The sequence below is a fragment of the Salmo salar genome, chromosome 10 (genome assembly GCF_965601325.2).
Source record: "Salmo salar chromosome 10, fSalSal1, whole genome shotgun sequence".
Lineage (NCBI taxonomy): Eukaryota > Metazoa > Chordata > Actinopteri > Salmoniformes > Salmonidae > Salmo > Salmo salar.
Window position 1 is genome coordinate 45,417,109 of NC_138300.1, and position 27,020 is coordinate 45,444,128.

At 42.9% G+C, this 27,020-nt stretch overlaps 1 protein-coding gene across 4 annotated transcripts in view; it reads right to left on the reverse strand.

The window, feature by feature from the left end:
* The window catches only part of pde4ba (phosphodiesterase 4B, cAMP-specific a), a 337,302-nt gene that overhangs the window by 78,621 nt on the left and 231,661 nt on the right, over nt 1-27,020 (reverse strand). For all 4 annotated transcript variants that reach the window (XM_014123403.3, XM_045687797.2, XM_014123404.3 and 1 more), the window contains 4 exons: nt 14,952-15,146; nt 12,123-12,159; nt 11,926-11,996; nt 7,760-7,809 (listed from right to left, as the gene is read on the reverse strand). In XM_014123403.3, the coding sequence (XP_013978878.1) occupies nt 7,760-7,809; nt 11,926-11,996; nt 12,123-12,159; nt 14,952-15,146 (353 nt within the window). The remainder of the gene's footprint in view (nt 1-7,759; nt 7,810-11,925; nt 11,997-12,122; nt 12,160-14,951; nt 15,147-27,020) is intronic.

A 27,020-nucleotide genomic window follows, 5' to 3' on the forward strand; every position in this document is an offset into this window, starting at 1 on the left:
GGCCTTGAACCCAAACAGACGGTTCGGAATATTACAAAACGTCAACGAAAGGACAACACATTCTTATGCCTTAAATCTACTGCGTGCCGTGTTTAACTGGTTAAGTCAAGATTCAACACATAGGATTTAAAGTAAACCACATTAAGCCGTTATTCCAAGATGATTCAGTGATTTCCTGGAGCTTTAAGACTGAAAGGGGCTAACACCAGATATGCAACTGATGCTCTAAGGGTCATCTGGGGATGGTCTTAGAGAAAGAGGAGCCTCGATAGGGGACTACCAAATGTAGCAGGGGCTGTCTTTATCTTTACCTCTCTCCTGTTTTACAACAGAGCTTACCTTAGCTCCAGACTTCACTTCATTCAATGACAGCTATTAGAAGAATGTGAGTGTTCCTAAGGGTTCCTGTTTGTGTGCCTGTGAGGAAAGTGTTGGGGAATCTGGATCTGAGAAAGACCACTTTGTTCTTTAAGGGTTGGCAGAACTTGGCACGCCTGGCAAAGTCATCAAGCATGTTCAAGAGAGTCTCTGGCTTTCTCTAATGGACAAATGAATGTCTTATCCTGGGAACAGACTAGTAATCTATGATGTATACGTGCGTGCATGTGTGTCCATGTGTCTAACTCTATGCCCTATTGCATAACAGTCCCCCATACTGTATGTAGGATCTTAATTTGAGTCAGTTTGCTACAGCAGGAAAATAATCCTGCAGCAACAGGAAATGTGAATTATTATTTGGATTATAATGAATGGACATTTTTGTAGTGGTTGATACATTTTTTGTGAAATTTCAAAGTGGAAATTACAAACTTCAGAAACCTTTAAAAACCTCAAATACAACAGGGTGATCAAAATAAGATCCTACATCCCTTTAGCCATACGTAGACTAGGCTTTACCGCATGCCAAAGCAAACACTACTCCTGAGCTTAGGTTTGAAATGCCACGTAGGGCCTCTCATTGGGAAAATGTCATGCTAGTCATTCCTCATAGATAAATAGTCTAACAATGGAACTTTACAATGGGACTTTCACCTAAAAGCCAGACTGTTAACACCTTTCTATAGAGCTGAATAGCCAAATACACAGTGTTTGAATGAAGCCTGTAGGTTCACAGGCCTGTTCACACACACGCACACACACATATACACGCGCACGCACACACAGGCTTTTTCTCACTCTGTGGTTCCTGTTGGAGGCAATTTCATCGCTGGGTCGACCTATCAGGAAGCCTGCTCATACCTATGTGTTTTCCCGTTAACATAGCACAGTCAACGCAGGGGGAAAACATTTCCTCTATGACTCTAGAACTATGACAGAGCACTGAGGACTTTGTCATGTCTGACCATCACAACAACACAACAGCAACATTCCTATGGAGTTAAGTACCAGGCTGGTCAAAAGAAAAAGCCAAAAATAAACAAACTCACGAGGCTCAGAGCCAGAGTGTGCTGCTTTGACCACTGAGCCAAGGCAGTTCACAGTTCTCTAGCAAGCAAGGAGAGTACTTGATGATACTTAATGTTATTATTTTGTTACCTTCCCCAAACCATAGCCCCTAACCTTAACCACTCAGAATGAAAACCTAAACTTAACCCTTTGAGTAATTTCTGCTTTAACACTGTAACCATGCAGAATTAACCCTGTAACCACGCAGAATTAATTGGTCAAATTTTGAAGTGAAACTATGAGATCAGTTTGTGAAATACACAAGAATCCGGGAAGCGGGCAGACCTCCCCAACCTGTTCTGATCGTCATCAGTGATGATCTCTCTCCTCTAACTCTCTTCTCTCTCTCTCTCTCTCTCTCTCTCTCTCTCTCTTCTCTCTCTCCTCTAACTCGCTCCTCTCTCTTCTCTATCTCTCTTCTCTCTCTTCTCTCTCTTCTCTCTCTCTCCTCTAACTCACTCCTCTCTCTCCTCTATCTCTCTTCTATCTCTCTTCTCTCTCTCTCCTCTAACTCGCTCCTCTCTCTCCTCTATCTCTCTATCTCTCCTCTCTCTCTCGCTCCTCTAACTCTCTTCTCTCTCTCCTCTTATCTCTTCCTGTTTCTCCTCTATCTCTCTCTCTCCATCTCTCCCCTGTATCTGTCCATCATCATGGCCACTGTGAAAAACCGCACTGAGGTTTTTCCAATTACCTGCCTGCCTTGCTGCTGCGGTGAGCACTAAATGGCACGTGCCACTCAGTGTAAGGGCGAGAAGTCATGACAATATCCCCCACTGTGTTGGTTGTCACTGTGATAAGAACATCAGGTCCTAATAACCTTATGGAGTCTGTGTTGGTTATTTCCATTTCGTACTATACAATATACTCAACAACAGAATAGGCTATGTTGAGGTTGTATGCTGAGGCCTGACCCTAACATTAAGTGTAGCTTGTGCCATGACATTGTGTGAGCTGTGAGTGTGCAGGCCACAGACCAGTGTGTGAGTGTTTATCAGTGTTGAATCTGTGCATGTGTGTTTCTATCAAGGTGTTTATAAGATGTGGGCACAGAGACAATGGCCCTTTGTCTGTCTGCATCCCATTTCTTCTCCAGTCCGCTGAAGGAGCAAAAACACACAAAGCTACTGTTGCTTTGTCCAGCCAGTGGTCCAATGGTCACACGCACACGCACACACACACACACACACACACACACACACACACACACACACACACACACACACACACACACACACACACACACACACACACACACACACACACACACACACACACACACAGCTTCCCTGCCTGCCAGACACAAAAACACCTCCTGGGTTCCGTCCGTCTGTCCGGCGTGTTCCGTTACAACAGGGACGACAGGCCAATAACAGGATCAATCTGCTCCTCTCTTCCTGCCCTCCGTTTCCTCCCCTCTGCCGGACGAAAAGAGAGGGGGAGCAGACGGAGGAAGGATGGGACAGGAAATCACTCTTTCCCTCTGTCTCATGACAGACAAAGACAGAGTCTGGCAAGCATTACATCACACACTGTCATAGAGGGGGGCAGGGTGTGTGTGTGTGTGGAGAAGGGGTGGGGGGATACAGGTGGAAGAGGGGAGGTGACCTCTCAGAGCATGGGAATATGGAAAGATGGAAGTGAGGGTGGTGTAATGGCTCTGGTAGCATGAAGAGTAGCTGTGCAGTAGGTAACCAACAACACTGTCAATGCCTTCAGCTACAGTATGTGGAAGTCTCATCAACTAACCTTGTGTTTAGATATAACCTAACCTAACCTGAGCAAATGAGGACAAATGTATTATTGGAGGATTGGTTGAGTGGCTCTACCTGATCATTCACAAGGAGAAACCATGAAGGTAAAACACCTCCCATTAAAATCTACTTCATTCACAATTTTAGTGATGGGGAAAAAATCTTTACAGTACATATCAGGATATTATTTTTTATGATATATCGTATTGTTTGAACAATATCGCAATATTATTTTTGTGCTAGTTGGCTGTACCTGCACCAAAACTCTTGTTCCTCTGCAGAAGACATATGGTGAGTAATATGTTTGGAACGCAATAAAATCACAGTACCGAATCGCAATCGTGAGAATCACAATACATATCGTATCGGCACCTAAGTATCATGATAATATTGCATCGTGAGGTCCCTGGCAATTACCAGCCCTAACCCTTTTCACGTAACCCTTCAACACTGCACTCACTGAACCCTGTGATGCTGTCAGCATGCTAGTGATGTCCTCTATGAACTAAAAGTACTGATAGAAAAGCATATGAAACCTCACAGTGCCTAACTCAATAGGTCATAGTGATCGTCATAGCCTAGTCTGCTTATGGGAAACACACTCATTCTTCTCACACACACACACACATACTCATGCACCTGACGAGCACTCCCTCTTCAGAAAGGGGAAGTGGCGGTCTGTCCATCTGCGCTGACAGGAAGTCAACAAAAGCCACATGTAGGCAGGCTGACGTCAATCAGGGCCCCGGAGCACTGTCACACAGGAACAGCTCCCTGCCCACAGACACACACACACACACACACACACACACACACACACACACACACACACACACACACACACACACACACACACACACACACACACACACACACACACACACACACACACACACACACTCCGATACACACTTGCACAGTACCATACTCAAAAACATGTGCACACTGTGCACATACAGAAATATACTTGTAGGCCTACTCATACGAATGCACACATACACATACACACACACACACACACACACACACACACACACACACACACACACACACACACACACACACACACACACACACACACACACACACACACACACACACACACACACACACACACACACACACACACACACAGATGAATGACACACAAACACATCACGCACTTCCTCTTCTGTATTTCAATCTGCCCTTGTAATACAATGTGTGTGTATGTGTGTGTGTGTGTGTACTCCTCTGTCCTTGTAGTCCTTGTATTATAAGTCTAATGACTGAAAGTGTTTGGAAAAACCTATATCTTAACAATGTGAGAGGAAGGAGGGTGAGTCCCTGTTACTGTGTTATGGCCATGTCTGTAGCAGCAGACTCAACAGCATCCCATTCTCCTTCATTATTTTTATTTCACCTTCATTTAACCAGGTAGGCCAGTTGAGAACAAGTTCTCATTTACAACTGCGACCTGGCCAAAATAAAGCAAAACAGTGTGACAAAAACAACACAGAGTTACACATGGGATAAACAAACAGTCAATAATAACACAATAGAAAAATCTATGTACAGTGTGTGTAAATGTAGTAAGGTTAGGGAGGTAAGAAAATAAATAGGCCATAGAGGCGAAATAATTACAATTTAGCATTAACACTGGAGTGATAGATGTGCAGATGATGATGTGCAAGAGAGAAACTGGGGTGCAAAAGAGCAAAAAATAAATAACAATATGGGGATGAGGTAGTTGGGTGGGCTATTTACAGATGAGCTGTGTACAGGTACAGTGTCGGTAAGATGTTCTGACAGCTGATGCTTAAAGCTAGTGAGGAAGATATGAGTCTCCAGCTTCAGTGATTTTTGTAATTAGTTCCAGTCATTGGCAGTAGAGAACTGGAAGGAAAGGCGGCCAAATGAAGAGTTGGCTTTGGGGATGACCAGTGTTGCTATGGTGACCAGTGAGCTGAGATAAGGCGGGGCTTTACCAAGCAAAGACTTATAGAGGACCTGGAGCCAGTGGGTTTGGCGACGAATATGAAGCGAGGGCCAGCCAACGAGAGCATACAGGTCGCAGTGGTGGGTAGTATATGGGTTATGATATGGTTTTGACCTTGAGCGTGGCTGAGGTGCACCCAAGACCAGCTCGGAAACCAGATTGCATAGTGGAGAAGGTACGGTGGGATTCGAAATGGTCGGTGATCTGTTTGTTAACTTGGCTTTCAAATACTTTAGAAAGGCAGGGCAGGATGGATATAGGTCTATAACAGTTTGGATCTAGAGTGTCTCCCCCTTTGAAGAGCTTTCCAATCTTTGGGGATCTCAAACGATACGAAAGAGAGGTTGAACAGGCTAGTAATAAGGGTTGCAACAATTTCGGCGGATCATTTTTAGAAAGAGAGGGTCCAGATTGTCTAGCCCAGCTGATTGGTAGGGATACAGATTTTGCAAATCTTTCAGAACATCAGCTATCTGGATTTGGGTGAAGGAGAAGCGGTGGGGGGGGGGGCTTGGGCAAGTTGCTGTGGGGGGTGCAGAAATGTTGGCCAGGGTAGGGGTAGCCAGGTGGAAAGCATGGCCAGTTGTAGAAAAATGCTTATTGAAATGATTGATTATCGTAGATTTATTGATGGTGATAGTGTTTCCTAGCCTCAGTGCAGTGGGCAGCTGGGAGGAGGTGCTCTTATTCTCCATGGACTTTACAGTGTCCCAACACGTTTTGGAATTAGTGTTACAGGATGCAAATTTCTGTTTGAAAAAGCTAGCCTTAGCTTTCCTAACTGTCTGTGTATATTGGTTCCTGACTTCCCTGAAAATTTGCATATCGCGGGGGCTATTCGATGCTAATGCAGTACGCCACAGGATGTTTTTGTGCTGGTCAAGGGCAGTCAAGTCTGGGGTGAACCAAGGGCTATATATGTTCTTAGTTCTAGGGCACAGCTGGACAAGCGGCAACGGTGAGAGACTTGTTTCTGGAAAGGTGGATTTTTAAAAGTAGAAGCTTGAATTGTTTGGGCAAAGACCTGGATAGTATGACAGAACTCTGCAGGCTATCTCTGCAGTAGATTGCAACTCCGCCCCCTTTGGCAGTTCTATCTTGTCGGAAAATGTTAGTAGCTAGTAGCTAGTTAGCTGGTGGGGGTTCCGGTTCCAAAGTATAGAAAATAGCAGATCCGTATACCACATTGAGTAAGAAGGGTTGCAGGAAAGTATATTCAGTTCGTAGATGGATATTGAGATTAAACTATTTACACGGGACAAGACGGGACAAGACAAACACACGTCCGACTGCTACGCCATCTTGGATTATGATGCTAACCATTAATGAATAGCCACACTTCTCCTGCTATGTTTAATCAACATTTTTCAGAGATCCTCTGTCTTGTCTTGCTATGGGTGTGTGAGTGTGTTTGTGAGTGTGTGTGTATGTGTGACAAACTGTCTTTTCGTTATGGCAGCCTGCCCTTCTGACACTATCATACATGTAGACAGGTTGCTAGCTGTAGTGTAGGCTGAGAGCTTAAAGCTCAAGGACACAGTCAGGAGTTCCCAGTCATGCATGAATGCGCACGCGCACGCGCACCCACACACACACACACACACACACACACACACACACACACACACACACACACACACACACACACACACACACACACACCATACTCCATTAATAATGGCTCCAGTACAATGAGCAGGATTCACATGCTGTTGTGTTTTCAATGAGAAGTGAGAGGTTTCCTGGTACTCCCCCATCAGAGCAGTCAGACTAAAAACAGGCTTGGGGGGTGTTGTTACTAACACTGTTGACAGAGCCAGGGAAGACAGCCAACGCATATGAGCAAATGAGAGGGGGGATAGGGATGGGGTGAAGGAGGGGTAGAGGGAGGGGATGAGGGAGGAGGAAAGGGAGGGGTGTGGGAGGGAGAGAGGTGTGGGGTAAGGGAGGGGTTGAGGCTGTAGGTGAGGTCTCAGGGATCAAGTGTAGACAAGAAAGCAAGAGACGAGAGAGAGAGGGACAAACGGAGGAGGAAAGAGAAGAGAGAGGGACAGACAGAGGAGTAGAGAGACAGAAGGGAGAGATTGAGAGATAAGAGAGAGGGACAGACAGAGGAGGAGAGATAAGAGAGAGGGACAGACGGAGATTGAGAGATAAGAGAGAGGGACAGACAGAGGAGGAGAGATAAGAGAGAGGGACAGACAGAGGAGGAGAGAGACAAAAGGGAGAGATTGAGAGATAAGAGAGAGGGACAGACAGAGGAGGAGAGATAAGAGAGAGGGACAGACAGAGGAGGAGAGATAAGAGAGAGGGACAGACAGAGGAGGAGAGATAAGAGAGAGGGACAGACAGAGGAGGAGAGAGACAAAAGGGAGAGATTGAGAGATAAGAGAGAGGGACAGACAGAGGAGGAGAGACACAGAAGGGAGAGATTGAAAGAGAAGAGAGACCGAGAGAATGGTCTTGACATTGATACATTGTCTTAAGATTTAAGCTTAGGAAAACATATGGAAAGACAAACTAATATCACTGTCTTTGGGACACCAGGTGCATTGCAGGAGAGAGTGATGCATTGTGGTCTTACCTGGCAGACAGACTCTTGTGATGGGAGGCTGAGTGGCCGCAGGGGACCTCCTGAGGAAACAGAGAACATGCACAGCATATAAGTATGGACATGAAATACATTTTGATAGGCCTACGTCATGTCGTAACATTCTGATATGGCCAACCACATCTGGTAAGACTATATAGGTGAAGTCACTCTAAATGAGGAGAGACAGAGGAGAGGAGTGACAGAGATGAGAGACTGATGAGAGGATAGACAGAGAGGAGAGACAGAGGAGAGGAAGACAGAGGAGGAGAGACAGAGGAGAGGAGAGACAGAGGAGAGGAGAGACAGAGGAGAGGAGAGACAGAGGAGAGGAAGACATGAGAGGAAGACAGAGGAGAGGAGAGACAGAGGAGAAGAGAGAAAGAGGAAAGGAAGACAGAGGAGAGGAGAGACAGAGGAGAGGAAGACAGAGGAGAGGAAAACAGAGGAGCGGTAGACAGAGGAGAATAAGAACGAGGCCAACATGTCCGTGAGGATTACAGTGAGAAGAGGACGGGAAAGAGAGAGAGAGAGAGAGATTAAGAAAGGCAGCAGATAAATGAAGAATAAAAGGTGAATTGCTTTCAAAGCACACCTGCCTGATCTGATCTGTGTGTTTACATGCGTGCATTTATTTTTATTTAACTAGGCAAGTCAGTTAAGAACAAATTCTTATTTACAATGATGACCAATGCACAGTGGGTTAACTGCCTTGTTCATGGGCAGAAGGACAGATTATTACCCTGTCAGCTCAGGATTTGATTGGTTGCCGGCCCAACACTAGGCTACCTGCCGCTCCGTGCATGTGTGTGCATGCATGCATGTGTGTTTGTCTGCAAGTGTGTGTGTGCGCCTGCATGCAAGTATGTGTGTCTGTGAGTGTCTGTGTGCATTCCAGCATTCGAACATGTATGCAAGACATGTGTGCATGCAAGTATGTGTGTCTGAAAGTGTGTGTGTGTGTGTGTGTGTGCCTGCGAGGGTGTGTTCATGATGTATATTTGTGTGAGAGCTGAATGTAGGTCAGGGAGACATTGGTTTCAGTACGGCAGGCTGTTCAACACAAGCTTTTTATGAACAGAGATTGTATTCCAGTATCTTTACAGCATGCTAGAGACATAATTCAGACACCGTCAGGTGATATCTGAATGCAGGAGGAACAATGCCCTACATACAAATGCATACATAATAGAGGTCGACCGATTAATAAGAATGGCCGATTAATTAGGGCCGATTTCAAGTTTTCATAACAATCGGTAATCGGTATTTTTGGCCACCGATTTGCAGATTTGGCAAGAAGCCAAGGTAAGTTGCTAGCTAGCATTAAACTTATCTTATAAAAAACGATCAATCTTAACATAATCACTAGTTAACTACACATGGTTGAGGATATTACTAGTTTATCTAACGTGTCCTGCGTTGCATATAATCGATGCGATGCCTGTTAATTTCTCATTGAATCACAGCCTACTTCGACAAACGGGTGTTGATTTAACAAGCGCATTTGCGAAAAAAGCACTGTCGTTGCACCAATGTACCTAACCATAAACATCAATAACTTTCTTTAAAATCAATACACAAGTATATATTTTTAAACCTGCATATTTAGTTAATATTGCCTGCTAACATGAAATTGTGCCACTTATCTTGCATTCATTGCACGCAGTCAGGGTATATGCAACAGTTTGGGCTGCCTGGCTCGTTGCGAACTAATTTGCCAGAATTTATGTAATTATGACATAACATTGAAGGTTGTGCAATGTAACAGGAATATTTAGACTTAGGGTTGCCACCCGTTAGATAAAATACGGAACGGTTCTGTATTTCACTGAAAGAAAAAACGTTTGTTTTCGAGATGATAGTTTCCGGATTCGACCATATTAATGACCTAAGGCTCGTATTTCTGTGTGTTATTATGTTATAATTAAGTCTATGATTTGATATTTGATAGAGCAGTCTGACTGAGCAGTGGTAGGCACCAGCAGGCACGTAAGCATTCATTCAAACAGCACTTTGCGTTTTGCCAGCAGCTCTTCGCTGTGCTTCAAGCTGTTTATGACTTCAAGCCAGGTGGGTATAATTTGTGGAACGTTCCAACAGGAATCTATTCCAAAAACTTCGTAAATAACAAGGTTGCCAAAAAACAACGCATACAAAGTTGTATAGCGGCAGAATAAGATACCGGGTAGGGAGTGGTCTATTTCATTGCGTTTTTCCCTCATCACGTTTATTCCGAAAAATGTCTGTCCTCACTCTGGTTGCCTATGGACAAACATTAAGAATAAGCTACGTAATGAGTTGATGCCTATTCGGCAGCTAGATAGCTAGGTTTGTATGCGTTGCTACTTTGTATGCGTTGTTGGTTGGCAACCTTTTACATAACGTATTTTGGAACAGATTCCTGTTGGAACGTTCCACAAATTATACCCACCCCTTCAAGCCTATCAACTCCCAAGATTAGGCTGTTGTAACCGATGTGAAATGGCTAGCTAGTTAGCGGGTGCGCGCTAATAGTGTTTCAAACGTCACTCGCTCTGAGACTTGGAGTAGTTGTTCCCCTTGCTCTACATGGGTAACGCTGCTTCGAGGGCGGCTGTTGTCGATGTGTTCCTGGTTCGAGCCCAAGTAGGAGCGAGGAGAGGGACAGAAGCTATACTGTTACACTGGCAATACTAAAGTGCCTATAAGAACATCCAGTAGTCAAAGGTATATGAAATACAAATCGTATAGAGAGAAATAGTCGTATAATTCCTATAATAACTACAACCCAAAACTTCTTACCTGGGAATATTGAAGACTCATGTTAAAATGAACCACCAGCTTTCATATGTTCTCATGTTCTGAGCAAGGAACTTAAACGTTAGCTGTTTTACATGGCACATATTGCACTTTTACTTTCTTCTCCGACACTGTGTTTTGCATTATTTAAACCAAATTGAACATGTTTCATTATTTATTTGAGGCTAAATTGATTTTATTGATGTATTATATTAAGTTAAAATAAGTGTTCATTCAGTATTGTTGTAATTGTCATTATTACAAATAAATAACAAAAAAGATTAGCGGCCGATTAATCGGCATCTGCTTTTTTGGTCCTCCAATAATCGGTATCGGCGTTGAAAAATCATAATCGGTCGACCTCTAATACATAATACACGTTTTCTGTTTTGTAATAGTAGTCTGCAATATCAACTCAATGGAGAAGCTATGCGTTCAAGTCTGAGTCCCAGTCTGAGTCCCAGTCTGTGTCCCAGTCTGATTCTAGAGGAGGATGTTCTGCACTACATAATAAGGCATATAGGAATGTGATTCATGCATTGCCTATAATGTGTGGATTATGTTTTATACATTTCAGACAGGCTTATGACAAAAATATGACTTAACATGCACAATATAATCATTTACATAAATGGCAGTTGAAATCACGTTGAATTTACTCATATAAATGTACTTCCACCAATTAAAATGAGATTTAGTATTTTGTTTATTTGACTAAAATATGAATGATCTGTGTCTGTGATAATGGGGTTGTTTTTCTCCCATCACCCCACAGCTAACCTCCTTCAAAAAGAGTGCAAACAGTGTCCTAATAGCTTGCCGTAGTTAAAGGGTTTTCATGAGGAAAAAGAGAAAGCATGCGTTTAACATCCTGCTGTGCAGTGCACTACCTCTCTCCTGGCGTTATCATTATACTTTGATAGAAAAACACAAGGAGCAGAAGGAATCTGGAGTGGGAACCTCGGAGAATAATAAGACGGTGTTCTGAGTTCGTGTTCTACAGCCTGAGGATGGCGGCGACTGAGAAGGGCAACATCTTACGAGTTCCAACACAACTTTGTCAAGCATTTCACAGTAAAGTCTATACCAGTTGTAGTTGGCGCATGTGACAAATCAAATATGATTTCATTTGATGATGCGTTGAACAGTGAAAATGTTTAAATGCCAAGACAAAAGCTCCAATAAGACAAGGCCGAGTGTGGGTGGAATAGGTAGCAACTGCCCTCTTGTGGATTGAGATACAAACTACAACACATTTACAGCTGCTGTGGATTGTTCTCCATAGCAGACATGAGACTCATTTGTATTTTACCTTTATTTATGCATAATTCATTAGGTAGTGCTCTTAATCAGTCAGATCAGCAATAACACCAGACACTTACTTGTTTGAAGCACATTGGACATTGGTCAGGACTGTGAAGTTATTTCTTACACTTCGAAGGCTTGCGAGGACCTGGACAGAAAGAGACCACGTTTAGCCATTACTTACACCAGCAAGTACGGAAAGACACTGAGATGTTCTGAATGTAGGTCTGTTAGCGACTGGGTTAAAGGACAGGTGAGCTGGGATCATATTTACCTGAGCAAAAGGCGTTACTATCAGGTCATCACCATGTCTGTAAATACAAACAAAAACATGTCAACAACACATCCTGAACATTATTCAGAAAGCATTCCTAAGACTGTTAACAGTGTCATACACACGTCAGGTTTAATGGGCTCAATCAGGCCATTGTTTCAACACCAGGGGAAAGAATGTAACTTTAAACCACATCCAGGGAGGTAGTCATTATGAAAGTATGTGTCAGTTATGAGTAACGAAGGTCCCATTTCCCTAAACTGTGCCTGTAGTTAAGCCTTTGAGGACAAACAGGAATCTTGTGACTGACCAACAGCCAAATTACCTCTATGTACCCCACAGACAAATGACCCCTACTGTACGTACCCCACAACCAAATTACCTCTACAGTGGTTCTTCCTTTAAAAGTTGCATCATACTCTCGTGTGGCGCAGCGGTCTAAGGCACTGCATCTCAGTCCTAGAGACGTCACTACAGACCCTAGTTCAATTCCAGGCTGTATCACAACCGGCAGTGATTGGGAGTCCCATAGGGCGGCACACAATTGGCCCAACGCCGTCCAGGTTAGGGGAGGGTTTGCCCAGGGTAGACCGTCATTGTAAACAAGAATTTGTTCTGTGTCTAAATAAAGGTTAAATAAAAATGAAAATAAATACTGCAGCGTAGCACAGCTTGCAGGATGGTACAGCATGTTACAGCGCATCACGTCATAGTATTTTATTGTCAGCCATTGTTGCCGTTAATTCTCGTTGAAACCACCAATGGGCATCTTTGAGGGCGTCTTCATGAAGCTTGCTTACTTTATGAAGCTTGCTTACTTTCCCAAATAATCCTACAGAAGTCCATGCAGACCAGACGTTCTGATTGCTATACCCTATCAGAGGTCCATGCAGACCAGACGTTCTGATTGCTATACCCTATCAGAGGTCCATGCAGACCAGACGTTTTGATTGTTATACCCTATCAGAGGTCCACGCAGACCAGACGTTTTGATTGTTATACCCTATCAGAGGTCCACGCAGACCAGACGTTTTGATTGTTATACCCTATCAGAGGTCCACGCGGACCAGACGTTTTGATTGTTATACCCTATCAGAGGTCCACGCGGACCAGACGTTTTGATTGTTATACCCTATCAGAGGTCCACGCAGACCAGACGTTTTGATTGCTATACCCTATCAGAGGTCCATGCAGACCAGACGTTTTGATTGTTATACCCTATCAGAGGTCCACGCAGACCAGACGTTTTGATTGCTATACCCTATCAGAGGTCCATGCAGACCAGACGTTTTGATTGTTATACCCTATCAGAGGTCCATGCAGACCAGACGTTTTGATTGATATACCCTATCAGAGGTCCACGCAGACCAGACGTTTTGATTGTTATACCCTATCAGAGGTCCACGCGGACCAGACGTTTTGATTGCTATACCCTATCTGAATGAGCATAACAAGTTAATGAGTTTCGTTGACATGAAGCAACCATAGCCTCAGCTACTATAGCACAGAGAAATACATCTTAAAACATGCTATTCTGTTCTTTTGGAATAAATTGTCCTAGTATCATGTTTGGTAGGCTACTCTTTGAGTCCCAGCTAATCTTACTGTAATATGCATACCGCACAGCAGAGCTTCACGGAGCTTGGAGGATGACATGCTCAATAAGTTTTTATCTTTTATGATATTTATCTTAATGTAGGCCTACTGATAGAGTGTAAAATACACGTCTTTCAGTAAATTCAGAGACAGGTGGGTTCTAGGTTTTTATTGAAATGACATGGAGCAATCATTAGTATCATTATCATTAGTAGGCAAACATCCATTAAACACCCATAAATACATTTCAAGTCCCTAAAAATGTTCATTAACTTGGCAAGAGTCTTTTGTCCTGCTAATAGCCCATCATGAGTGGATGGCTTCTTTTGTATTCCAATGTATTGAATGAATGTATTAATTCTAGTCATCTACCATTCTCATTCTCAGAGTGGAAACGTTGTTTGTAGAGTTCACAACCTGCTACACTTGTGAAAACATGTATTCAAAATGCCTCCAGCTCACATTGTAAAGTGTTGGCTGACGCGCTGATAGCCTGTAGCCTGCACCTGAATGGTGAATGGGAGGCGCACTTCAATTACCAGTTGAAGAATAAAAATAGACACACAGGCCAATTTAATTTCACAAAATTATGCAAATTATACTATAGACCGATAAGCACAACGTTCAAATGTATTTACACCAAGAAATTAGAGCCAGAAATTCTGGGATTTTTGTAGGGTGACTATGTGGATTACTATGTGGATTATACATTTACATATTTGTAGGGGTTGTTGCATTTGTCATTGTATCTAGATTAGCTATTATGAGGGTTTCGGCTGGCTATTGCCCAATTTAATGGCTCATCAATGTGTGAACTGCTGTGACCAATGTCCATCACTACTGTAAACCGAGAACTGTATTCTAAAAATAAAAACACAGCATCTATAGTGGTAGAAATATATTATTGAATTCGATAAAAAACAAAAAAACTGTTTAAAAATGCATATGTTTAATAGGCTAATGTGCAGTGTGACAAAAATCAACAGGACAATGAGATGTTTACTGTAGCCTACATAATAAACATAGTAAAGTTCCTAATTCCTTCGATAAGGGAGAGGATTGCTGAAAATGATGTCTGTTCTCTTTGGTCGCAATGAAAGAATTCTGAGATAAACGGTAACTAAAACAAACTGATCTGAACAACCAGATCACTTCATGGTGTGAGTGCGTGTGCATGTGCCTGCATGTGTGTGCGTATGTGTTAACTATGTGCCTGCGTGTGTGGTAACTTACAGTTCGGATGTGATGGAGGAGTTTCGGGACATGGACTTGGGCGAGAGTTCGTAGTCACTGTCTGAGCGGTAGAGGAAGGACTCTCTGCGCTGGCTGTGTCCAGGGAAGTTGGTGTGTAGGACCAGGCCTGACCCGGGAGATGCTGAAGGGTCCAATGGACTGCAGCTGGCTGATGGGCCATTCTCCACATCAAAGCTGCAACACAATACATAGAAAACATAATGTTACTAACAAAGTTACTACATCTATCTTTCCACTGGTCCTGCGAGGCTCAGTTGGTAGAGCATGGCGCTTGCAACGCCAAGGGTCGTGGGTTTGATTCCTCCTGGGGCCACCAGTACATCAAATGTATGCACACATGACTGTACTGTAAGTCACTTTGAATAAAATAGTTAAATGGCATTTATTATTATCATTCTATATGTGGTATTACTTTCCATCTACAGGCCAGAACAAAACAGAAGCCTGGGCTTCTACTTTGGTCCCTGTATGTACAACCAACTGACACTACAAATGATGTTCCTATGGGAAATAAAAGTTGATCTAATTCTAGTTCCTCTAATTTCAGGTCTGCAGAAAACTCTAGACTACATCACGAAGATGGTCTGGAATGGCAACTTTCCATCATTGGTTTGCGTTGTGTCAACAGAGACAGATAACATATGAAATAGAATCTACCTTGTAAAAACACAAGTTGCTGTATCATACCAAACAATGACATTACTGTTCATGTGAGTACTCTGTGACATCAAGATTAATGTGAGTACTCTGTGACATTAATATTCATGTGAGTACTCTGTGATTTTAAGATTCATGTGAATACTTTGTGACATTAAGATTCATGTGAATACTCTTTGATATCACTGTTCATGTGTACTCTGTGACATTACGATTCATGTGAGTACCCTGTGACATTAAGATTCATGTGAGTACTCTGTGACATTAAGATTCATGTGAGTACTCTGTGACATAATGATTCATGTGAGTACTCCATGACATTATGATTCATGTGAGTACTCTGTGACATCAAGATTAATGTGAGTACTCTGTGACATCAAGATTCATGTGAGTACTCTGTGACCTCCCAAAGAACACAGAGAACAATGAAATGATGAGACCATCAGGGCCACATTCAGACTTCAAACGGTATTTGTTTATAACAGATAAAAAGATACCAGATCTTTCACAATCTTACATAATAAACATCCAAGACTGAGATATGCTGTGATTCTAGTTTTAATTCTAACAGGAAGTACTACACATCGATTCCAGTCATGGACAGGTTAGTGACACATCATGAAACTCTAGGCATAACTGACAAAAATTGGGGGGAGAAATGATAATACAGATGTTGCTATTCCAATCAGAACAGGGGTGGAGGGTAAGAGAGAGGGATCTTGACAAAAAGTCCCTGGAGAGAGATCATGTTTTTGGATTGTCTCAAGGTTTTCCAAGGGAAGGAGAGGGGGCGTAATAAGGGGAGAGAGGGAGAGGGGGAGATGGGGAAGTGAGCGGTGACTGCTGTGACCTGTCACTGCAGGAGGCTCCACAAAGAGGAGGGGTCTTCTGATGCACACACACATACAAGGCCATCAGATCATCAACACAGGGGCCCCACAAGGGTGCGTGCTCAGCCCCCTCCTGTACTCCCTGTTCACCCATGACTGCATGGCCGTGCATGTCTCCAACTCAATCATCAAGTTTGCAGTTGACACAGTAGTAGGCCTGATTACCAACAATGACGAGACAGCCTACAGGGAGAAGGTGAGGGCCCTGGGAGTGTGGTGTCAGGAAAGCAACCTCTCACTCAATGTCAACAAAACGAAGGAGCTGATCGTGGACTTCAGGAAACAGCAGAGGGAGCACGCCCCTATCCACATCGACGGGACCACAGTGGATAAGGTGGAAAGCTTTAAGTTCCTTGGCGTACACATCACTGACGATCTGAAATGGTCCACCCACACAGACAGTGTGGTGAAGAAGTCACAACAGCGCCTCTACAACCTCAGGAGGCTGAAGAAATGTGGCTTGTCACCTAAAACCCTCAAACTTTTACAGATGCACAATTGAGAGCATCTTGTCGGGCTGCATCACCGCCTGGTACGGCAACTGCACTGCCTGCAACCACAGGGCCTTCCAGAGGGTGGTGCGGTCTGCCCAACGCATCAAAGGGGGAAAAACTACCTGCCCTCCATGACACCCACAGCACCCGATGTCACAGGAAGGCCAAAAAGATCATCAAGGACAACAACCACCCAAGCCACTGCCTGTTCACCCCGCTATCATCCAGAAGGTGAGGTCAGTACAGGTGCATCAAAGCTGGGACCAAGTGACTGAAAAACAGCTTCTATCTCAAGGCCATCAGACTGTTAAATAGCCATCACTAGCCGGCTTCCACTCGGTTACTCAAATGTGCACCTTAGAGGCTGCTGCCCTATGTACATTGACTTGGAATCACTGGCCACTTTAATAATGGAACACCAGTCACTTTAATAATGTTTACATACTGCTTTACTCATCTCATATGTATATACTGTACTCTATTCTACTGTATTTTAGTCAATGCCACTCCAACATTTCTCAATCTAATATTTATCTATTTCTTAATTCCATTATTTTACTTTTAGATTTGTGTGTATTGTTGTGAATTGTTAGATATTACTGCACTGTTGGAGCTAGAAACACAAGCATTTCGCTACACCCACAATAACATCTGCTAAATATGTGTATGTGACCAATACAATTTGAATTGATTTGATTTAAAAGACACCATCTGATTCAGGAGAGCAGCCTGGGGCCACAGATGCATGTTTGCGATCTGTGTAAGAGCAGGATGCAGTGATGTGTGTGTGTGTGATAGCATGCCAGATGAGTATGCACTCTATGGTTGATTACATCATTGGTCCTCAGGTCAGTGTACTGCTGTATTCCTTTGTGTGTTAGATAGAACAGGTCCATCAGGCCGGGCCGGTATACGGGCCGGGCCGGAACAGGTCCATCAGGACGGGCCAGTATACGGGCGGGTAGTTCTAAAGCTCAGGCAGCCCGAGCAGCCTCCTCATACAAACCCATCTCACATCGCAAAACAATAGTAGCCATTAACATCCTCTCTTACTCTCTCTCTCTCTCCAGTTCACAGAGATTAAGTACATTAAACGTGGCAAAACAGTTACTTTAAGATCAAAACAAACGCCTCAGGGCTCGCTCTGACCCATGATGGAAACAACAGGACGTACACACACGCATACGCCTCAGGCTGTGCTGGGTCCAATAATTGCCGTATTAGTGATAAGTAATGCTATTAAAAGCATTACATAAGGTTATTGGGTATAAGGCTTGGGAAGTATACTGTAGGGCATCAGAAACGCACTACTACTACACCCTAATTAAGTAAACAGTAAGCTAAATATCAACTCTGTTTGGATGGTGTGAGGCAATGGGACTGCCTACACACCTGGATAGCTACAGCATTTTATTGTCTCTGGGTAATGTAGGTTTGGCTAGGGTTTGTATAGCAATAGGACAGCAGGTAACCTAGCGGTTCAGAGCATTGGGCCATTAACCGAAAGGTTGCCGGTTTGAATCCCCAAGCCAACTAGGTGAAAAATCTGTTGATGTGCCATTGAGCAAGGACCTTAACCCTGTCATGATACAACACGATGATGATGTAATATTTAGGATGTCGCAGCAACATGCAATTGTTTCTTTAAGGGTTTACTTACATTTAAGAGGATAACATCGGTTAAATATAACTTGCCAGAATATTAGGTGTTTACCGAACGTAATCAAAAGGGGAAAGAAATGCTCTTTGCTCTAAAGAAGGATATCACCTTCCTTCAGGAAACTTATCTTTCTGCCACTGAGCATATGAAACTCCAATGTGACTGGGTTGGGCAGATATAAGGTTCCTCATATACATACAGCCTATATAGCTGTCGTAGAGAGGGGACCAAAGCGCAGCGTGGTAAGTGTACATTATATTTATTAAACAATGAAACACTAGAACAAAGAAAATAAACCGAAAAGCCAACCAGTTCCGTCAGGTAACGAAATACAAAACAGAACATAACTACCCACAAAACACAGGTGGGAAAAGTCTGCCTAAGTATGATTCCTAATCAGAGACAATGATAGGCAGCTGCCTCTGATTAGGAACCATACTCAGCCCAACACAAAGAAATACAAAACATAGAATGCCCACCCCACACCCTGACCTAACAAAATAGAGAAATAAACCGTCTCTCTCAGGTCAGGGCGCGACAACAGCCATTATATACATATATAGCCTTTAGAAAGTATTCACACCCCTTTTTACACATTTTGTTGTGTTACAAAGTGGAATTAAAATGGACAGACAGGACTCCCTATGGTTTCAGATTGAAGCTCAGTTTAGCCGTCCTTTACCGCTGAAGAATGTTATGTTTGTGAATCAGTTTCAACACGTGTGATAACAGTAAAACCTTCAATACAATATGTACAACACATTAATGGCATGGGCAGACTGTAGAAAGCACTTAGGTATTTCAAACAGGTAATCTTTACTTCCTCCTATCTCTTGTAACCCTGACCTGCCCAATGTGTTCTCAAAGGTCGACCTCTATAAGTGTTGTTTTTTTGCACCTATTCTGGCCCTGCAATAAGCGAATGGATTTCTGCTACTCTATTCATACAGACACTCAGATCTGTTGAGATATAGAATGGGTACAATCCCCGAGCCTTTACATCACATGCCGAATACTACGCTTGACCCAGACAAGACAAGGTAGCTGATAATAATTTCATACTTTGCAAAGAAATGTATTCTTGTGTGTTGGAAAAATGAAAACCCACCCACTTTTCAATTGTGATATAAAAAAAGGATGCCACAGCACAGACAGACGCATGACTCACTGTGTGAATGAAGTAGTGACTGACTGATGTGATGCCAAAGTCACATGACATGCAGATGTTCACAGGCCCCTGCACTAAGCCTTCACTTCCTATCCACAGCATCACTGGAATGTGCCCAATGTATAGGACCGTCCCTACCTAGAACCTATCTACATCTCTTATCTACATCGAAGCTAGAATGTACACTGAGTACAACACATTAAGGACACCTGCTCTTTCCATGACATAGAATGACCATGAGAAAGCTATGGTCCTTTATTAATGTCACTTGTTAAACACTTCAATCAAATCAAATCAAACTTTATGTCACATGCACCAAATACAACAAGTGTAGACCTTACCGTGAAATGGTTACTTACAAGCTCTTAACCAACAGTGCAGTTCAAGAAGAGTTAAGAAAATATTTACCAAATAACTAAAGTAAAAAAGAATAAAAAGTAACACAATAAAATAACAATAACGAGGCTATATACAGGGGGTACCGATACCGAGTCAATGTGTGTGGGGGTACAGGTTAGTTGAGTTAATTTGTACTTGTAGGTAGGGGTGAAACAACTCTGCATAGATAATAAACTGCGAGTAGCAGCAGCGTACAAAACAAATGGGGGGGGGTCAATGTAATAGTCCGGTGGCCATTTGATTAATTGTGTGTAGATGAAGGGGAGGAGACAAGTTAAAAAATATATTTTTAAGCCTTGAGACACATGGATTGTGCATGTGTTCCATTCAGAGGGTGAATGGGCAAGACAAAATATTTAATTGCCTTTGACCGGGGTATGATAGTAGATGCCTGGCGCACCAGTTGGTATCAAGAACTGCAACGCTGCTGGGTTTTTCACACTCAACAGTTTCCCGTGTGTATCAAGAAGGGTTCACCACCCAAAGGACATCCAGCCAACGTGACATAACTCTGGGAAGCATTGGAGTCGACATGGGCCAGCATCCCTGTGGAACACTTTCGACACCTTCTAGAGTCCATGCCCTGATGAATTGAGACTGTTCTGTGGGCAAAGGGGGGGGGGGGGGGGGTGCAACTCAATATTAGGAAAGTGTTCCTAATGTTTGGTATACTCAGTGTATAGAATTAAGCCTGCCCCATTACCCAAAACATCAGCCTAAGATGGACACCAGGCTGAGTCATGACTGACTGAACACAACAAAGTGGGAAGAGTATTTTACAGAGAAAGAGAAAGACAGAGAGAGAGAGTCAGAAAGAAACTGAGAAAGAGAGAGAGAGAAAGAGAGACAGAAAGAAACTGAGAAAGAGAGAGAGCGAGAGAGAGAGAGAGTCAGAAAGAAACTGAGAAAGAGAGAGAGAGCATTTTGTACCATTCTCTAGATCCGTCATTCCAGCAGTTTCAAAGAATCCTGTTTTCTGACTAGATCCAGGAAGTATTTATCCAACATGTTGGCTGATGTACGCAAGCAAAAACCAAATCCCGTACTGCAGGGATTAAATGATGAGCTTTGTGGGAAGAAGGGGCCAGGAAGCATGGCCATGATTGTCAGAGTCCGACATGTGATGAAACATCCATGGTTCAATCAGCTCTGGGAGTCTGAGTAGGGAACTTCAGCTCGACTGACACTGGATACATGAACGCAAAATGAAGGATGCCAAACAGACTGGGGGAAAGGGGGAGTTGCCAGTTTTTGCTTACTACGTGACATGACCAGAAAAACTCTGGGCCCTAGTCATAGCCCAACCTACACACTCCTTTCAGAGAAGTGAGGATGAAGAGAAAAGGTGTACAGTAGAAATCATCATTTCCAGTAAGCATTAAGTATTGTCACTGTTCTAAAAAAGCAATCAGGAAGTCCAATCAGAAGTGTTCCCAATGACCTCTGTGTGGCTTATACATCCTTCCCCAATGATACAGCTAAATCATCCCGACTTAACAACAGTCTTGACAGGAAGGGAAGGGGGCCATTACCATGGCAACAGGGTGGTAGAACGAGAGTGCAAGTGTGAGAGAGATAGAGAGAGAGAGGGAGTCAAGAAGTGAGAAAAACAGGCAGAGATGTGTGATGGGGGGGGAGAGAATTCTGGGACATGAAGTGAGTGAAAGACAGTGACGTAAGAGACTAAGACAATTAAAGAGAGAATAAATAGAGAACAAAGGAAAATAAAATAATGTATTTTCTTAAGCATTGAGAAAAGACAGTGGGCAGTTAAGTCTTCTTCAGCTCAGGGAACATGTGGATTGGGGAATAACTGAGGGGCTTTTACAGGACATCACCATGATGAATGTAGAGAAATCCCATCAACACTAACATTACCAGTACATCAATGGTGGACAGTAATCACTGATTGACAGTAATCAGTGGTGGACAGTAATCACTGGTTGACAGTAGAGGTATGGCCGATTAATTAGGGCTGATTTCAAGATTTCATAACAATCGGTAATCAGCCTTTTTGGACGCCGATTATGGCTGATTACGTTGCAATCCACGAGGAGACTGCGTGGCAGGTTGACCACCTGTAACACAAGCGCAGCATCAAGAGGACCTTGTGGCTGCAAGAAGCCAAGGTAAGTTGATAGCTAGCATTAAACATATCTTATAAAAAATTCAATCGATTATGCTGCAGTAGTTTATGTGTTGGGGGGCTAGGGTCAGTCTGTCACATCTGGAGTATTTCTCTTGTCTTTTCCGGTGTCCTGTGTGAATTTAAATATGCTCTCTCTAATTCTCTCTTTCTCCTTCTTTCTTTCTCTCTCTCGGAGGACCTGAGCCCTAGGACCATGCCTCAGGACTACCTGGCTTGATGACTCCTTGCTGTCCCCAGTTCACCTGGCCGTGCTGCTGCTCCAGTTCCAACTGTTCTGCCTGCAGCTATGGAACCCTGACCTGTTCACCGGACGTGCTACCTGTCCCAGACCTGTTGTCCCAGACCTGCTGGAACCCTGACCTATTCACTGGACGTGCTACCTGTCCCAAACCTGCTGTTTTCAACTCTCTAGAGACAGCAGGAGCGGTAGAGATACTGTCAAAGATCGGCTATGAAAAAGACAACTGACACTTACTCTTGTGTTGCTGACTTGTTGCACCCTCGACAACTACTATGATTATTATTATTTGACAATGCTGGTCATTTATGAACATTTGAACATCTAGGCCATGTGCTGTTATAATCTCCACCCGGCACAGGCAGAAGAGGACTGGCCACCCCTCATAGCCTGGTTCCTCTCTAGGTTTCTTCCTAGGTTTTGGCCTTTCTATGGAGTTTTTCCTAGCCACCGTGCTTCTACACCTGCATTGCTTGCTGTTTGGGGTTTTAGGCTGGGTTTCTGTACAGCACTTTGAGATATCAGCTGATGTAAGAAGGGCTATATAAATGAATTTGATTTGATTTGATATAATCAATGCGGTGCCTGTTAATTTATCATCGAATCACAGCCTACTTCAACTTGATGATTTAACAAAAGCACATTCATGAAAAAAAGCACAATCGTTGCAATAATGTACCTAACCATAAGCGTCAATGCCTTTCTTCAAAACAATACACAAGTATATTTTTTTTACACCTGCATACAGTATGTAGTTAAAATAAATTCATGTTAGCAGGCAATATTAACTAGGGAAATTGTGTCACTTCTCTTGCGTTCAGTGCAAGCAGAGTCAGGGTATATGCAGCAGTTTGGGCCACCTGGCTCTGTCACGTCCTGACCATAGTAAGATGTTATTTTCTATGGTAGAGTAGGTCAGGGCGTGATAGAGGGTGTTTTGTGTTTTTCTATGTTTTCTATTTCTATGTTTTTTTGGGGGGGGATGATCTCCAATTAGAGGCAGCTGGTCCTCGTTGTCTCTAATTGGAGATCATATTTAAGTAGGTATTTTTACACCTGTGTTTGTGGGCAGTTTTCTGTTTAGTCTCTGTACCTGACAGAACTGTGCGCTGTCGTTTTTTCTCTTTGTTATTTTGATTCAGTATTTTGAGTTATAATAAATTATCATCATGAGCACTCAACACGCTGTGCTTTGGTCCCCTCTCTACGATAGCCGTTACAGGCTCGTTGCGAACAGTTGAAAGGCCATTTATTCCTAACAAAGACCGTAATTAATTTGCCAGAATTTTACATGACATAACATTGAAGGTTGTGCAATGTAACAGTAATATTTAGACTTAGGGTTGCCACCCATTCGATAAAATACGTAACGGTTCCGTATGTTAATGACCAAAGGCTCGTATTTCTGTGTGTTTATTATAATTAAGTTTATGATTTGATATTTGATAGAGCAGTCTGACTCAGCGGTGGTAGGCAGCAACAGGATCGTAAGCATTCATTCAAACAGCAGCTCTTAGCAATGCTGGGATGCAAAGCGCTGCTTATGACTTCAACCTATCAACTCCCGAGATTAGGCTGGCAATACTAAAGTGCCTATAAGAACATCCAATAGTCAAAGGTATATGAAATACAAATGGTATAGAGAGAAATAGTCCTATAATTCCTATAATAACTACAACCTAAAACTTCTTAACTGGGAATATTGAAGACTCTTTCATACAGTTGAAGTTGGAAGTTTACATACACCATAGCCATATACATTTTAACTCAGTTTTTCACAATTCCTGACATTTAATCCTAGTGTAAATTCCCTGTCTTAGGTCAGTTAGGATCATCACTTCATTTTAAGAATGTGAAATGTCAGAATAATAGTAGAGAGAATGATTTATTGCAGCTTTAGTTTCTTTCAACATATTCCCAGTCAGTCAGAAGTTTATATACACTCAATTAGTATTTGGTAGCATTGCCTTTAAATTGTTTAACTTGGGTCAAACATTTCGGGTAGCCTTCCACAAGCTTCCCACAATAAGTTGGGTGACTTTTGGCCCATTACTCCTGACAGAGCTGGTGTAACTGAGTCAGGTTTGTAGGCCTCCTTGCTCACACACACTTTTTCAGTTCTGCCAACAAATTTTCTATAGGATTGAGGTCAGGGCTTTGTGATGGCCCCTCCAATACCTTGACATTGTTGTCCTTATGCCATTTTCCACAACTTTGGAAGTATGCTTAGGGTCAATGTTAACATTTGGAAGACCCATTTGCGACCAAGCTTTAACTTCCTGACTGATGTCTTGAGATGTTGCTTCAATATATCCACATAATTTCCCATCCTCATGATGCCATCTATTTTGTGAAGTGCACCAGTCTCTCCTGCAGCAATGCACCCCAACAACATGATGCTGCCACCCCCGTGCTTCACGTCTGGGAGGGTGTTCTTCGGCTTGCAAGCATCCCCCTTCTTGCTCCAAACATAATGATGGTCATTATGGCCAAACAGTTCTATTTTTGTTTCACAGACCAGAGGACATTTCTCCAATGTCCCCATGTGCAGTTGCAAACCGTAGTCTGGCTTTTTTATGGCGGTTTTGGACAAGTGGCTTCTTCCTTTCTGAGCGGCCTTTCAGGTTATGTCGATATAGGACTCGTTTTACTGTGGATATAGATACTTTTGTACCCGTTTCCTCCAGCATCTTCACAAGGTCCTTTGCTGTTGTTCTGGGGTTGATTTGCACTTTTCGCACCAAAGTCCGTTCATCTCTAGGAGACAGAACGCATCTCCTTCCTGAGCGGTATGACGGCTGTGTGGTCCCATGGTGTTTATACTTGCGTACTATTGTTTGTACAGATGAACGTGGTACCTTCGGGCTTTTGGAAATTGCTCCCAACGATGAACCACACTTGTGGAGGTCTACAATTCTTTTCTGAGGTCTTGGCTGATTTCGTTTGTTTTTCCCATGGTGTCAAGCAAAGAGACACTGAGTTTGAACGTAGGCCTTGACATTTATCCACAGGTACACCTCCAATTGACTCAAATTATGTCAATTAGCCTATTAGAAGCTTCTAAAGCCATGACATCATTTTCTGGAATTTTCCAAGTTGTTTAAAGGCACAGTCAACTAAGTGTATGTGAACTTCTGACCCACTGGAATTGTGATACAGTGAAATATAAGTGAAATAATCTGTCTGTAAACAATTGTTGGAAAAATTACTTGTGTCATGCACAAAGTAGATGTCCTAACCGGCATGCCAAAACTATAGTTTGTTAACTGTATGTTCTCATGTTCTGAGCAAGGAACTTAAACATTAGTTTTTTACATGACACATATTGCACTTTTACTTTCTTCTCCAAAACGGTGTTTTTGCATTATTTAAACCAAATTGAACATGTTTCATTATTTATTTGAGACGAAATTTATTTTATTTAGGTATTATATTAAGTTAAAATAAAAGTTTTCTTTGTTCATTAAGTATTGTTGTAATTGTCATTTATTACAAATATATATATATATAAAAATCGGCCGATTAATCAGTATCGGCTTTTTTTGTTCCTCCAATAATCGGTATCGGTACCGGCGTTGAAATATCAGAATCGGTCGACCTCAAGTTGACAGTAATCAGTGGTGGACAGTAATCAGTGGTGGACAGTAATCACTGGTTGACAGTAATCAGTGGTGGACAGTAATCAGTGGTGGACAGTAATCACTGGTTGACAGTAATCAGTGGTGGATAGTAATCACTGGTTGACAGTAATCAGTGGTGGACAGTAATCAGTGGTGGACAGTAATCAGTGGTGGACAGTAATCAGTGGTGGACAGTAATCAGTGGTGGACAGTAATCATTGGTTGACAGTAATCAGTGGTGGAGAGTAATCAGTAGTGTAGAGTAATCAGTGGTGGAGTGTAATCAGTGGTGGAGAGTAATCAGTGGTGGACAGTAATCAGTGGTGGAGAGTAAACAGTGGTTGACAGTAATCAGTGGTGGGAGGCATTATCTTGAAGGCATGATGACAGATACTTCCTGTTGTGGAATTACTAGAGGTGCATGGATAAACTGGAGGTGTGTGTCTGTCTGTCTCCAGGACATCCACGGTACCAATGTCTATACTGTCTACAGACTGACAGCAGTTGATAACACAGGGAGGAAAACAGTCACAGAGGTGTCACACACGGGAAAACACACACTCAGCAGGCACATGGAAGTATGCACAGACACAGCACACATACACAGATCAACACGTGTCAAGAAAAATAAACTACACTGCTGGTGTAGTAAGTGCTTTACATCACTCATCACTGTACAGGCCTGTAATCAAACTCTATCTGGGAGAAAACAGATCCTTCAGGCTACACTCTGGGATTGGAGAAAAGGAAACGTCCCTGGTCGGTCCCAAGCA